This window comes from Rhinoderma darwinii, chromosome 4, assembly GCF_050947455.1.
Source record: "Rhinoderma darwinii isolate aRhiDar2 chromosome 4, aRhiDar2.hap1, whole genome shotgun sequence".
NCBI lineage: Eukaryota > Metazoa > Chordata > Amphibia > Anura > Rhinodermatidae > Rhinoderma > Rhinoderma darwinii.
In genome coordinates, this window is record NC_134690.1 from 220,954,559 (window position 1) to 220,971,295 (window position 16,737).

At 39.0% G+C, this 16,737-nt stretch overlaps 1 protein-coding gene across 4 annotated transcripts in view; it reads right to left on the reverse strand.

The window, feature by feature from the left end:
* Positions 1–16,737, reverse strand: part of ASCC3 (activating signal cointegrator 1 complex subunit 3) — a 630,293-nt gene that overhangs the window by 98,272 nt on the left and 515,284 nt on the right. For all 4 annotated transcript variants that reach the window (XM_075862208.1, XM_075862206.1, XM_075862205.1 and 1 more), the window contains 4 exons: positions 14,729–14,866; positions 14,525–14,645; positions 12,736–12,868; positions 5,564–5,689 (listed from right to left, as the gene is read on the reverse strand). In XM_075862208.1, coding sequence (XP_075718323.1) covers positions 5,564–5,689; positions 12,736–12,868; positions 14,525–14,645; positions 14,729–14,866 — 518 coding nt within the window. The remainder of the gene's footprint in view (positions 1–5,563; positions 5,690–12,735; positions 12,869–14,524; positions 14,646–14,728; positions 14,867–16,737) is intronic.

Sequence of the window (16,737 nt, forward strand, 5' to 3'; positions counted from 1 at the left end):
CATGGCAAAAAAACGCTTCTTTTCAGCCTATGACCACACAATGTTTTGTCACAAATTCAAAAGAAGTGAACAGTATGCTTATTATTAAGACTATTAAAAATAAAGCAAAGTCAATCCTCCGCACGACACAATCACGGCAGAACAAATAAGTGATTTCATGTATTGCAGTAAATACTTTGTTTCATCATCTAATGTAACTGTTTGATTTCACACGAGTGCGGTATGAAATGTACAGTCCGTGTAATGCTTTCTATAAACCTAGTCTATGAGACTTATTTACCCTTAATTCGAAAGGTCACAAATGTCATTACCTCTCTCTACAAACACTTTACCGTACAAAAAGGAATAACTGCAATACAGATCTTGAAAAAATTCAATCTATTATTTAAAGAGTAACAAAGTCAATGCGCTGAAAAAACTATCTACTTTTTAATGAAGTCTGTATTAGAGAATACTATTCTTGCTTATTTCTCATCAATATTCACTACTTGTTACTTTACAGAATATCCTCCTAATAAAAAGCCAAGGAAACAGTGTGAGAAACGAAGATTAACTAGAACTGGTTGTGTATAAGTGTGTATAAGTGTTGAGAAAGGGAGTGTACCTCGAAATACATACATAAGACTCGGGAGTCCAATAAACAGAAATAAATGCATCTGGATGGAATAAAACCGCTTTTTCAAATGGAATATTGATATCCAACTAACTTATTGAACTGATTGCGGAAACAAGCAGTGATTTATACCATTGATTGTTGGACACAAAGCATCATGGGAGCATACAATAACTACATTTGACAAGCCGATTACTGCTATCCTACAGGGGTGAGCAATGTAAATGTTATTATTCTCAAATAGTTATTTTGGTGATAATAGAGTAAGAAGTTCATGAAGTCTACTCAGAAACAGAAGCATAATTGCACAGTCCATGGCTGTCTGTCACTTGACATGAATAAAAAGAGCAATTAATAATAAAATAAAGTGCCATATCTCTTCTATATAGTACAATGTTAAATGGTCCAGCGCTAAGGAAACAATAAAAAGGAAAAAGAGACCAATAGTAAGTCTGTCACGAAAATACACGTACTCAAGACATGCTTACGAAGCACTGTCATCTGATAAGTCAAATAGAGTAAAAAAAATGATTAATGTAAAATAAACTATATATAACCGATGAGTCAATATGTCCATAAAAGAAACAGTATCTAAGTATAATACAAAATGTCCATATAAATAACATTGCACTATGGACAAAATAAAATGAAGCAAAGTATAAAGAGGACTCCTGACCAAGCTGTAATACAGTGAAGCTTTTTCGGTGTTGCACACTTATGGTCGTCATGTCTAGGAAGGAGACTTCTATATACGTTGCTTCATTATATTTCATCCTTTATTGTTATTTACATGGGTACAGCGCTTGTAGTATTTGAGCATTCATTATCTTCTAGTATCTAGGATACTTAATTGGTATTAAACTTCGATATTGTTTCTTCTACGGACACATTGACTCATATTGGTTATAAATTGTTCATTATACATTAATACTCTTTTTACACTATATGAATTATCAAATAAAGTATTTCATAAGCATGTCCTGATGGAATTTTCATAACAGACTTACTATTAGTCTCTGCCAGTTTTTTCCATTTGATAGTTTCTTTAGCATTGTTCCATATAGGACGGATATGACACTTTTTGATTATGAATTGCTTTCTCTTATTCGTGTTGAGTTACATACCGCCATAACTTGAGCAATTATACTTCCGTTTCTGAGTAGGCTGACAAGTTTCTTATTGCTCTATTATCCCTAAAATAACTTTGAGAATACTTTGTCATATTGTAATGTACTAGTACAGACTTCTATTTTTACAAATGTTGGGCCTAAGGTTGTTTGTAGGTTGTCTGTAATTCCCAAAGGGTACCTAATCTAAAAATCATAAGGATTTTTTTGTAGGTGATGTAATGTAAATGTAATAACTGGAATTTTTCTGGAAATGACATTAAATGAATTGTTTCCTAATAATTGGCGTACCATGATTACGAAATAATCTGCCAGAGGCTCCTACACATTTTCCTTAAAACCTGGATTTGATGCAAAAATAAGCACTTTGGCAGTTTTGCTTACTCACTGGTGGTTGCAGTAAAGCAGGTCATACACATTAACTTAATACAGGACATTGGGTGGGATCGGCTGACAGTCTAATATATATGGAGACAGTCCCTTGACGTATGCCCTTGGAGGAAAGAAGAACCCAGCATTTTGGAATTCAACATACCTGATCTTTAGTTTTCCTGGAGGATAAACTGATACCAGGGGTGTCCGGTACTTTATCTCTCTATTGAAATATCGATGTGAGTCTATATGTTTATGGTAAGCCAGGAGAGGTAGCTGTTGGCTGAATGAACTTTCCGCTGACCGCTTTCTCATGTGTATCTCTTGCATAGTGTCATTGCACAATCATTGCATTTGTAGTTGGTCAGTGCTGGATATTCCATTCACTTAAATGGTACATTATTCTAGAACTTGGTAAGAACTTTACAAATGCTAGAGTAGCATCTGCATGTTCTCTCAGCATTTGAATGGCGTTTCTCCAGCTACCTCGGTGTCCTCCCACACTCCAAAAACAAATTCATAGTTTCTTTTGGTTTCTTATGAAATTACAAATAGTGTACATTACTGTGAAAGGGTAATGAGATTGTTAGTCCCATTGGGGACATGGATTTATGTAAGTGTTAATATCCTGTCTGCAGCACTGCAGAAAATGTAGGTGCTATAGGGGAGATGGGAAAAAATCAATAAGGTATCATTTATCAGTTGGTGGAAAATTTGCTGGTAAATGCTTGTGTATACGAGGCCTAAAATTAAAAAAATTATCTTCGAAGAATATTTTTGCAGAACACGTCAACCTACAGTACCTCTCCCTAATTGTCACAGATGCCCAGGTGGTGGAAACAATATGCTTACATTAAAGGGAATGTGTTGCCAGCAAAACATGTTTTTTTTTTTTTAGTTAAACAATTAGTGTGTAGGTGATTAAACATTGTTCTAATTTTATTTTTTTTTCACGAGTCAGGAAATATTATAAATTGGATTCAATTGGATTCTAATTTATAATATTTCCCATTGCTGGTCACTAGATGGAGCCATTCCCAAAATTGCAGCATTGCATGTGGTAAAGCAACCACATTGCTTTATGCTGCAAAATTGGGTAAAAAGCCCTCGCTCTAGTGAGCTCTCAGCATCCCCCCCTCCTTTATCCTGGCTAGTGCCGGGAGAAACGAGGGGTTTGAACGGTCTAACCTCCTACACTGTGTGTCGCCATTTTTTGAGCTAACACACAGTGTAGAAGGTTTACATACAGTAGTAAACACACACTGAAACACAAACATACATAGAAATAACTTACCTGCTCCAGTCGCCGCCGCTCCCTCCGGTCCATCTGCTCCGTCTGCTACCGCCGCTCCAAGTGCACAAGTCCGGAAGCCGCGACCGGAAGTAGTAATCTTACTGTCCGGCCGCGACTTCCGGTCCACAGGAAAATGGCGCCGGACGGCGCGCATTTCAAATTGAACTGTGTGGGAGCGGCGCATGCGCCGTTCCCACACAGCGGCGTACATGATAGTGGATGGAACGGGCCCCGTTCGCAGTCCCTATGGGACTGGAGCTGCCGTATTCCATGTCTGTATGTGTCGTTAATCGACACATACAGAAATGGAAAAAAAAATGGCAGCCCCCATAGTGAAGAAAAAGTGAAAAATAAGAAAAAGTAACACACAAACACCCAAATTAATCCAAACGTTCTTAATAAAAGCACTAACATCTTTAACATATTAAAAAAAAAATTGTGGTGACACTGTTCCTTTAAATCACACCAGAAAGTACAAGTAAATGAACTTTTCCAAAGAAGCCAAATAATGCAGTGACTTAATGGAATCACTATTATGAAGCTTTCCTCCTGTGCGCCTCATTAGAAGCCTATTCAGTAAGTGCTGCTCTGACATTCCTATAGATGCTACCACCTGCCAGCAGCCACACCCTCCAAATCAGATGCTCAATTACTTTAAGAATCCATTCCACAGACAATAGTGCACTGTGGTTCAACAGATTTGGAAAATAATCAACAAACCAGGATATGTCACTTAGGGATTCTGAACAATGTCACTTAAATCCCCTTATTAGAGGCAAAGTGTAGCCAACACTAGACTTGTAACCCTTAGATGCCTGTTACAAACACAGCTAAAAGTCAATTACATTCCTCTCCCTTTTTTATAACTTGCAAACTCAAAATATAGGCTTCCTTAACCGAGTGAACATATAAGCAACATTTTATGCGGTAACTTTGCTCAGTCTACTAAGAAAGTGAGTTGATACAAGGCGTTTGAGGATTTATATAAAAATGATACAAATTATTTGCTAGCTTTTTTATTTTATAAAACACCCAGAGTTATTCCCTGTTCACATCACGTTGGAGGTATACGTGCGGAGGGTCTTGTATGCCAATATATAGGCTGCGAAACCTGCGATGTATGCCACCATATAGGCATAAGGGAAAATAGGAAACTTTAAAATATATATTAGAGAAAAATGCCTCTTAACTTATCAGACACCTTTTCTCCTCACCCCCCGCCTCCATAAACGTCTACTCATTCACTCAGAGATTCACTCATAGAATGCATAGAGCAGAGAGGAGATAGATTTACTGCTTCACTGACAGATCAGGTTACAGCTGCACATAGAAGTCTATGGAGAGGGAAGGGGGAGGAGGAAACAAAAGAATATTAGCTAAAAATAGTCTCCTATACAGAGATCGTGCTCCCCTCTTTCTAACACATACACAGAATGGAGGACATTATAAAGCAGTAAGGAGAAGTGTAGCTGTGAATACAACATTAAGGTGAGACTGTAAAATACTTAAAAGACTCAGCAGTGTCTCTGTATGTTTCTCTCTCAGACTCTGCTGCTCCCTCCACCTCCCCTCTACATAGACTTCTATGGGCAATTGCAACCTGATCTCTCAGTGACTCACTCCTCTCTGTTCCACAGATTCTATGAGTGAATTTTGAGTGAGTGAACATTTAAGGAGGCGGGAGGGGGGCAGGGAGGAGGAATGGAGTAAGAGGCATTTTTCTGGTATAAGATATATTACAAGTTTCTTATGTTTGCTTGTACTATTGATTTATGTTTTATAATCGGAAGTACACTTTAAGTGTTATATAACTGAGCACACTGAAGCATGCCATGATGATAATGATGTTTTTTTTGTCTGTTTCATATGGAAACCAACAGAAAAATCCTCTCTATAAATTGTAGGCATATGGAGGTTAACTAGAGCTCCAGAGAAATATATGGGTGTCGTATTATAGCTCCATACAACTTTGAGGCTGCAGCTAAATTCCAAATTAGCAACCACATTTTGTTTGTAAAACAACCAAAAATAAAAAGTGGTAAACACCAAGTGCTTTTGATAACATTCAGTAGCAAAGTCAAAACCTAATGGTACAAACTGTTAAAATCCCCGACCCCACCATTCAAAAAATATAAATTACTTAAAAATATAGCTCACCTCGGATTCATCAAAAGTCGACGGAAGAAATAGGTCCATGTGATATAATCCATTGCATCCTGTTTTGATGTAATGGTTCCAGCTGCAATCTCTGCATTTAAATGGTCAGACAGGACTTCCAGCAAACTAAAAAAATAACATAACACATCATAGTGTGCATTTGAAAGCCACATTTTCACAAAAATGTCAAAGTCATATATAGTACAAACTTTTGTTAACTTGTAAAGCGAAGTAATAATAGAATAGTACTTTATAGTCAAATGTGAATAAATCCCTTTAACTGAAATCCACACCTTTAAAAAATGCAAAATACAACGGGGTAGGGCACATACAGTACAACCAAAGCTCACAGAAAAATACATTTAAAACAGATTAAAACATATTTAAAAAACGCACTGTAGTGGGATAAAAACTTTCTTTAACCCTTTAGTGACCAGCCTATTTTTTTAATTTTTTCCATCGTCCCATTCAAAGAGCTATACATTTTTTTTTTTTGCGTCGACATAGCTGTATAAGGCTTTGTTTTTTGCTGAACAAGTTGTCATTTTTAATAGCACCATTTTGGGGTTCATAGAATTTATTGATTAACTTTTATTAACTTTTTTGGCAGAGGAATAGAAAACCCAGCAATTTTGCCACTCTTTTTTTTGCATCCTAAATTTCTGCCATTTACCATGTGGTATAAATAATGCAAGAATTTTATTCAGCGGGTCATGACGATTGTAACGATACCAAATTTGGATAGATTTTTTTGTGTTTTACTACTTTTACACAGTAAAAAAACTTTGTATATATTTGTTTTTGTGTCTCCATATATGAAGAGCCATAACTTCTGTATTTTTCTGTCGATGCAGCTGTAGGACGGCTTTTTTTTTTTGGCGGGATGACTTGTAGTTTTTATTGGTACCATTTTGGAGTACATGTGACTTTTTGAACACTTTTTATCAAATTTTTTGTAAGGCAGGATTCACAGAAAACAGCAAGTCTTGCAATGTTTTTTATTTTATCTTTTACGGCGTTCACTGAGCGGGATAAATAACGTAATAACTTTATAGTTGGAGTCGTTATGGACTCGGCGATACCAAATATGTGTAATTTCACTTTTTTTTTTAATACTACTACTAATAATAATAAAGCATTTTGTAAGGGGAAAAGTGGGCTTTTTATTTTTTTTCCACTTATTTTTTATTATTAACTTTATTAAACTTTTTTTCACTTTTTTACTAGTCCCACTAGGGGACTTCACTATGCGATCATCCGATCTCTTTTATAATACACTGCAATACTTCTGTATTGCAGTGTATTACTGCCTGTCTGTGTAAAACGGACAGGCATCTGCTAGGCCATGCCTCTGGAATGGCCTAGCAGGCATTAACTAAAGGTAGACCTGGGGGCCTTGATTAGGCCCCCGGCTGCCATAGAAGACACAGGCACCCTGCGATCTTATCGCAGGATGGCGGTGGGGTGAGAGAGAGAGCACCCTCCCTCTCTCCAAAACCACTCAGATACAGTGCTCGCTATTGAGCGCTGCATCTGAGGGGTTAAACGAGCGAGATTGATACTAATATCGATCTCGCCCTTCGAGCAGGGCTCCTCCCATCCCTTAGCTACCTCTGGTATCTGAGAGCAGGGAGATTTAACAGCTCCCTGCTCTGTTTATTTATTCAGATGCAGCGCTGTGAAAAGGCATATGCATCGGAATAAAGCCCGTTAGTGGCCGCTGTAAAAAGGCGTATTGGCGGTCACTAACGGGTTAAACCTACATGGGGGTGCGCTAAATATCCTACATCTTCTACCAGATGGTAAAAATTCAAATGGACTATGCACGTGGTGCGTCGGGTCATTCAGAATTCTGTTCACCATAGCTACACATCACGAACATAACAACCAATTATAGTCCCGGCCGTTTTAACCACTCAATATAACAAATGCAATTCCTTCACCATGCCATACCAAACCGTAATCCCATAAGTTAAAAGACTCTCAATTGTTACTTGATAAACTTCAACACTAAAACCATTCCTTTTCAAAAGTCGCAAAAATAAATCCACTGCTGGGCCTTCTTTTCTAGAGCAAATAAGATAGTAGACCACGTCAGATCATGAGAAATAGTGATCCCCAAGAGCTTACCACATCCACCAAAGGAAATCTGAGAATGTACCTGTTGCTTTTTCCATGAAATCAATAATCATCTCTTTAGATTTTTCCACAATTAAAACTAAATTATTCTCTCTAGAATACATCTCCAGTTGCTGAATCTCAGAACGATAAAAGGTTTCATCCCCACCTGTAATCAGGCCAATCAGCGTCGTCATTCGCATATTTTAGTCGGAAGGTATCTTTATGACATCCTACACAATCTGATGTGTAAAGAGAAAATAGAGCCGGACTCACAAAACACCCCTGTGGGACCCCATGGATAACCGTCTCTCTGTTCATAAAGAATTGCTGACCCTAATTACCTTATTCCTAACAGTCAGAAAACTCAGCAACCATCTACATATTTCCGATGACAGTCAGAGGTTCTCTGGCTTAGCCACCAACCGTGATAGCACCACCGAATTGAAAGCTAATATCCACAAACAAAACCCTCAAATTATTATGACTGGCATCAACGAGATTTTATATAGTATTCATCCAGTAACCGTATTTTGAGTTGATGTGTTCTGCCTATAAGCAAACTTGAGATGATCCTCTTTACCCACTAGTACATCATTAATGGGTTATAAACCACATTTCTTATTACACTGGACCATAATTATTATGCAAAACAGTCGGTTTTTGGGTACGGGTACAATAACCTGGCTATTAAGGCAGTCAGGAATCACAGACTGACTCAGAGACAGATTCAAAATTCTGCAAAATACCAGTGCCAGATTAAATGCACCTAGCCGAAGAAGTCTCTGTGGGATATTATCTAGCCCCGCAGCCTTCATCACTCCCACCATTTTCAGAGCTTTATAGAACTCATCGCGACACACCCTGAAGGACCTCGTTACTACCAAGGAATGTACTTGATTGAAGTCTCTAACAAATGATGCCCCAAATTTCAAATAAAGTTCCACCAGACACAAGGGTTTTCCCTCTCCCCCTCCAATCTGTGAGTTACCTTAGTCCCTTTTACATAGGCTCAGAATTGCTACTCAGCATATCCTGTCATTTTACAGCATAGTCCCTTTTCGCCTTGAAAATTTACTTTCTTAAATCATATTTAACCTTCCGTAGAAGATCAATGTCTCCTGCGGCAAAGACCTTTAAATTGCTCCTTACCTCTTCGTTTATCCAAGGCTTCTTGCTCGATTAAGCCTTCATGCTTTTAACAGGAATAGACAGACTCACATGTATACAAAATTGCAGATAACTTAAAACATGTCCATGCAAGTTATTAGCGGATTTCTCAAAAAACAGACCAATCGGTCCCAGATACAAAGTCCATAAGGGTGTCCCCTTCAGCCGTAGCTCACAATTGCACAGTCTTAACCTCCAGCGGTGTCGGTTTCAATCCCTGTCTACAAATTGAAGCATAAGCACCGCACAGTGACCCGATTTCCCAAGCCCTGGCCTCCTGACACTACGAAAGGCATTTTTAATGGGGGAGTAACAGTCATCCAAAATCCTCTCTACTCGTGTAGGTTCAGTAATGTGCTGATAAAATCGATGATTAAAATTACATAAAATAACATGCAATGCCTCAGGGTGTGCATGTTCCAAATGGGTGATGTGGTCAAACAGTTGTCTTCAGATAGCGGAGGATGAATATAAACGGGCGTAATAATAACCAAGATCAATTCTCAGGTTAAAACGGCCATGTAAAAAACGGCCCGTCGAAACAGAACGCCGTTTTACCCATTTAAATCAATGGGCAGATATTTGGAGGCGTTCTGCTTCTGATTTTTCAGCCGTTTTTCGGGCATTTACGGCCCGATCAATGGCCAAAAATAAGCCAAGTGAACATACCCTTAGTGGCTCCATTAAGATATTCTCGAATTCTGATCTTAAGGGGCCAACTAACACATAACTGTGTGAGAACTTGTTTTTTACAGGACAAGTATTTTCCAATTGAACCATTTTGGGGAATATATAATTTTTATTTGCTTTTTTGGGAGGAGGAGGACCTATTTCCTTCATCAACTCTCTAATTTTTTTCTATCCCTTTTTTAAAAATGGAGTTTAGGATTAGCGCTTTTGGAGAATTCCCACTTTTCAACTCTGTTATATTTTGTGCTTTAATAGCGATGACAGCTGTAAATACTGAAAGTATCATATATTTCTGATTCCAAATTCCTGACATAGGGTCTGAAAGGTCTTTTTTCTCCCTTCCATCTCCTATCCCAACCTATATATTCCTTCTTTCCCCATTTTGAAAATTCTTTAACTAATAACATTCCTCTTATTTGGGATTTCTCCATAGGTACGATATTTCGGTATGATCCCCTATAGCCAGTACATTCTTTACTTTCTGCCATACCTTCTGAAGCATCATCACAGTAGGGCATTTACAGTTAGAATCCATCTAAAAAATCGTTAATATTACCATAACCGGGTTCCCAGCTCTATATATCCTAACAATTTTCCAGGGATATCCTCTATCTATTTAATCCCCAACCCCTCCACTGAGACTTTTGGCCTGCCAAAAAATACATCTGAGCATTTGGGATGAATAGGCCCCCCTCTTCTTTCTTTTTTTGCAGGGTATTCAATCTTATTCTTGGATTGTGACCCTTCCATATTATATCCCTATAGATTGCAGCTGTTGTTTTAAAGATTTTATAATTCAACCATATTGGACTATTTATCAAGACATACAAAAGCTGGGGATGGAGCACAGGTTTAACCAGCGCAGACCGCCTGTGTAGAGAGAGTGGGAGCTTTGACCAGATTTTAACCTTTTCTCAAAGAAATCAGACCTTTTCGAGAACCGTTAAGATTCTAGTAGAACTCAAAAACATTTCTGACTGAGGAACTGGGATGATCACTTTCCGTAGGAGAAGAGAACAATTAGCTTGGGAAAAAGCAGAAGCGCGATGCAGTGAATGAGATTGGTCCAGGGGGAAGCATCAATAACTATTTTGCATCCTGTTGACAGCACCTCCCAAACACAGGCGTCGCCCACAGGAGCGAGTGGGTAGACAACTAGAGGCTGAAGATGTCTTTGCAGAGAAGGGCTTCTGGTCTCTGGATTGTCAAGCTGGTCTAAGCATGAAAGATGGACGCCTGTCTGGTATGAATGAAACAATCTCTGGGAGGAGGAATTGGGAAAGGACCGAAATAGCGGAGACCGGAGAAAAGGTTGCAGATGGAGTGGGCAGTTCTGAGGCAAAAGACAGCTCTTACCGCCAGTAGCCTCAGAATTAATTTCATCCGGACTTTTATCAATAAGTCTGGCACCAATAAAAGGAAGGCCAACCAGTGCTTTTTTTTTTTAGAAGCCTGATCGCTGTCCAAGACTTCAGCAAAGTAGAAAGTCGAATAGCAATAGAATTAACCAATGGACGGGCATTAAAGCAGGCTGACTCCAGGAAAACCTCAAATAAGAACTTTGAAGCTTGTATTACCTGAGAGGTAAGATTAGCTCAATCTTGCTGTTGCACTCCTTCCAGGATACAGCTGCTTTCCCCAAAACGAACAGGCCTTACTTACCCAAGTGGATGTAAAAGCCGGGGTGAAGTGGAACCTGCAGCCATAAATGCAAACTGATTTGGAATACAACTTCTTGTCAATAGGGTCACTGAGTGAAGCGCCATCTGACCGTGGGATAATGGTGGTCTTTGATAGACATTAGAAATGCAAATTTCACAGCAGGAGAAACAGACCATTTTGAGTTTAAATCCTCCAGGAAACAAAACGTATTAATGTGGTTTGAAACAACCAGACGTCTGTCAGGATGTTTCCCCTCCTTGGATAAAATTTCTTCAAACTCGCTATGGTTTCAGAAGAATAGCCTTTGGAGCTGTAAGGGTGCCTTTTCCTGAGAAGGGGAGATGGAGTCATCTTTTACATGAAAGGTGTCTCTGACCGCACGTATCAGAGCCTGCATGGCAGCTGTCAATTGTGATTCCTGTTCTGAATCCGAATTAGAGGATAAAAAGGAGGAGAGAGACTGATCCATATTGGTAGCAGCATCTCTATTAAGGAATCTAATGGGGAACCCTTGGAACAAGTGTGATGGGGAGTGGGACCAGTCTCTGGCATTTCTACGCCTTTTATGGAAACTACCGCAAGGGCTAGGCTGTATAATGTCTAAGGGAGAGGAAGGAGGGGACCTGCTATTTGGGAAGGCAGATGCTTCAAAGACTCAACCATGTTTGAGATAGTCTGGAATTGTCCCCTACGGCCTGAGCAAAGAACATCACCCATTCAGGGGGTGCCACATGCCAGGGATTGTAGAAGCTGTGGGCCGATTGGTATAAGCTGGCCACATGAAAACTTTAAATCATACCCACTGCAAGCACAGTATGTAGCCATGCCCACCTGTACGTGCTGCCCGGTTGCATCCTCCCGGGTTGAAGACATGTCAAAAGAGAGGGTGAAAAATACAGGCAAACCGATGGAAAAAATGGACCACAGGGACTGAAAAGGCAGGAAAGGATATCTGCTGTTTCTCCCAATTGAAAATGGTGCTGGCACTCTGAAATAAGGCAACAGAAGGGAAGCCCTTCCCTCCAGAAAGCCAGTGATTTAAAGCGTCTATCCCGCTCAAGACTGTCTCTTTTGAGAAAAAATATGAACCTGATTTAAAGACAAACAGCATCTGAATCCAGGTGTTTTTTGGAGCTGATGTTCAAAGTACTTTTGATTTTTGCAAGCGTATCTATTATGACTCGTATTTTAAAGGCATATTTTCAAAGAGTTTTTTGTAGTGTCAATGGAAAACCAGCTCGTAATATTTTTCAAGAAGGGATATGTAAAACTGCATGCGTATTTCAAGTGTTTTACACTCCGAGATACGCTTAAAATAAGCCATCTTAACATGCCCTAACTAGCTGAAATAGGCTCAAAAATAGTTGTTTACCAATGTAGGTGCATTTATTGGAGAGAACTGCTTTGCAATAAATCTATAGAATGGCACACTTTATAAATTCCCATGTGCTATTCTAACCTGAATACGGTGCTTCATACACAAATGCTGAATAACTGGAATAAAAAAAAGGTAACTATATCACATTGCTTACCTAGATTCAACAGGGAATGGTTCATAAAGGAACTTTTTGTAGAAATCCTTTTTTAAGTCATGGACTAGGATCACAGCTTTGCCTTGGTCATCAAACTGAGGTCTTCCGGCCCGACCCATCATCTGCAGTACATCTAAGAACAAAGCAATACTCAACTTGTAAATGTGACTTCTAAACTTTTATAAAAATATACAACTAAAACTATACATTTCAGTGGATTAAATCAAATTGACTTTTATCTGGATTTTTGACAACTCTGATAATATGCATTAAGCACATGGCCATCAATTTGAAAGGCAATTTACTTAGAATATTGTGTCAAATTTCCAGTGACAAAAATCTATGAGCAGTATTAAACTTCTACAAATACCTTACATTCTGGAAATCAGTGTTGGTCAAAGTGGTGAAGTCTGTGATCTTCTCACATGTACCTTATCAGGTGGTTATTTTACTAGATTTTCCATTTAACACTTTGCAAAATGTGATTGTATCAGGTTGCATACACCAATCAGCCATAACATTAAATCCACCTGTCTTATACTGTGTAGATATTCCCCGTGCCACCAAAACAGCTCTGACCCGTCGAGGCATGGACTTCAGAAGACTTCTAAATGCATTATGTGGTATCTGGCATCAATGCCTAAGCAGCAGATCCTTTAAGTCCTGTTAATTGCTGGGTGGGGCCACCATAGGTCAGACATGTTTTTCCCACAGATGCTCGAGAAGTTTTAGATTTGGGAAATTTGAAGGCCGAGTTAGCACTGTGAACTCTTTGTCAGGCTCCTCAAACTGTTCCTGAAAAATTGTGGCAAGGCATATTATATTGCTGTAAGAATCCACTGCCATTAGGCAATACCAATGCCATAAAGGGGTGTACTTAGTCTGAAACAATGTTTAGGTAGCTGGTACAAGTCAAAGTAAAAGCAGAACATTGCCTCCGCCAGCTTGAATTCTTCCAGTAGTACATCTTGATGCCTTCTATACCGCAGGTAAGCGATGCACATGTACCCTGCCGTCCACGGGCTTCATCAGACCAGGCCACCTCCTTCCATTGCTCCGTGGTCCAGTTCTGATGCTCACGTGCCCATTGTTCGCGCATTTTGGCAGTAGAAAGGGGTCAGCATGGGAACTCTGATCAGTCTACAGCTTTGCAGCTCCAAATGCAGCAAACTGCTATGCACTGTGGGTTCTCATACATTTCCATCATAGTCAGCATTAACTTTTTCAGCAATTTGTGCTACAATAGATTTTGGATCAGACCAGACAAGCTTGCCTTCGCTACCTACACGCATCAATTAGGTACTAACCACTGCATACCGGCAACACCCCACAAGACCTACTGCTTTGGAGATGCTCTGACCAAGTCTTCTAGCCATCAGACTTTGGCCCTTATCAAAGTTGCTCATATCTTTACACTTGCCCATTTTTCTGCTCCCAACGCATCAACTTCAAGAACTGACTGTTAACTTGCTGCATAATATATCCCGCCCCTTGACAGATGCCATTGCAACAAGATAAGAAATGTTATTAAACCCCCCTGCAGTGGTTTTAATATTATGGCTGATTAGTGTATGATCTGTATATAATATAAAATCCCCACATTTATCTGTACAGTAAGCTGGCTATATATAGCATGGTTACATGATTAGTATTATATGTGAATTAGCTTAAATGTTCCTACACACAGTGCTGTAATTCTCCTGAGTGGGATTGCTATGTCCCCCAAGGTGTAAGGGCATAGTGGTGTCTGATACATCTGTACCCCCTATTGTTATGCCCCTGCCAGTACCTGTTATAGGATAATCCACATATCTTCTTGTTTTACCATCATAGAATTCAGTTCCCTTCACAATAACCAGGTGAGCAGGGAAATTAACTCCCCATGCCAATGTACTAGTCGCAATAAGAACCTGGAAGATTTTGAAAAATATTGTAAGTGAAATAAAATATGATTTTCAAGTCGATTCCATTTTAATCTCAGGAAACGACCTACCTGAATTTTGCAGTTAACGAACAACTCCTCCACTGTTTTACGATCCCTCTCATGTAAGCCGGCATGATGCATTCCAATCCCAAACGCTAGAGTGAGCTTCAAGTTGGAATCCCTCAGAGTGGCAATGATGTCATTCATCTGTGTCAAACACAGGAAAAGTGAGGAAAGGTTTAGACTGTGCTGCGAGAAATGAACTGATACAATATCACCTTCTGTTCATAACAATGATCTTGCAAAACTGCTTCAATGATCTCTAAATACACAGATACAATACACAGGGTTGAGGAAGGTCTATGGACATGCTATGACTTTTGTTGAAAAATAAAGACAAGTGCGTCAAACTATCAGTTAGGCTCTGCTTAGCCTGACATCATCGGTTGCATTTTTACAAGATCCATGACAAATATGACAGATCCATTTTGTAACAGATCCATTTGACTTATTATGGGTCCGTCCGATTTTTTTTTTGTCAGGAGCAATACAAACCTGACGGAATGGAAGCCGTATTCAGCAGATGTAGCCATTATACAAACTTAGATGTATGATGCCCAGCTCACACTGACCACTAGTGTACTGCATAAGAAAACAATGTGCACTTCAAAATACTGCACCAAAAGAATCAGCTGTTTTGTACATGTATATCTAAAATAGGACACTTTATACATCCAGTAAATATTGTAAATACATTGCTCTATGTACTAGTAGGCTAGAGTATTTTTTTCCCCCATGATTTTCATTACTAACACAAAAGCAAAGAAATATATTTCCTTATCTACGGATATAGTATTCCATTGTCATCAAATACTTTACAAGGGTGTTGACAAAGAAGATCAATAGCTTTTCAAAGAGCAATCTTTTGCCTTCTGGTGGGCTTGAAAACAGGCTGAAAACGCATGATCTCAACCCTATATCCTACATGATGACATGAAACACAGTCACCACAATTTACTGTCCTTCTAAAGAGAAATAGATCATCCACTACATAACCCACACACAAAACCTCAACAATATCTTAGAAACCAGAACCATAAAAATGGAAATCTCATTGTTCATACATTTTCTTTCACATTTACTGCATTTGTCATCTACACAAAAAAACAACAACGTGACAGCTTATTTTACCGGATGTAAAGGTCGCACATGGGGCTGAAAATAAAACAATAAAAGGATCATTTCCAACCTTAGTGCCTAAAAGATTGCATTTTATTTCCCCCCACAAGTTAATAGCAATACAGCAAAACAATATTTCAGCTAATACTCTGCTCCGATAGATTGTTTCTATAACAAACTAATAGTGAATCTCTTCTTTTTTTCCTGGCTTGCTGCCTAGCAGGGGTTTGATGCCCCGCGGTGCGGTTAGTCATGTTCTGCTAAGCAAAGTAATTTAGCTGGGAAAAAGGATAGAGGCCTTTGCAGAAGAATATCCTAATATACTGTCAGGCTACCAGCTGGAAGCCCTGGTCACTTCTCACTGACCTCCGTCTAACTTTCTCATAAATCACTTCAGCAAACACAACTATTTTACCTATTGGCACAAATCTTTGGGCTTACAGTTCTCATGATAAATCAGTTTTACAAGTAAGCTTTTTTGTTCAGATATGATGCCCTTTTCCCGTTGTAAATGTCTTCTAGGTTTTAAAAATTCTATTATACATAAATAGAAATCATTGTTTTACCTTCCATTTCATCAGTTACAGCTTTATCAACATGCAGGAGATCAGCATTTATCTAACCCACTCTCAATGCCGCATGTATTGAATGCATTTATTTCTAATAGATGGTACATAGTCTATAAAAACATAATAAACTCGTTTTAGTCAGAATTTCAAGAAGAGAACATACGGAATGGTGGCTCATGAGTGGTTACCATCTTCCCTCAGGAAGGATCATGTTCATTGGGTTAAAATTTCCCAATATGTTGTGTGCAATAACCACTCCTGAGTGCCAAATTTATGTTGATCTCTCTCGTACACTACCTTATTTTCCACCAAGAGGGCTGTGTGTACCGC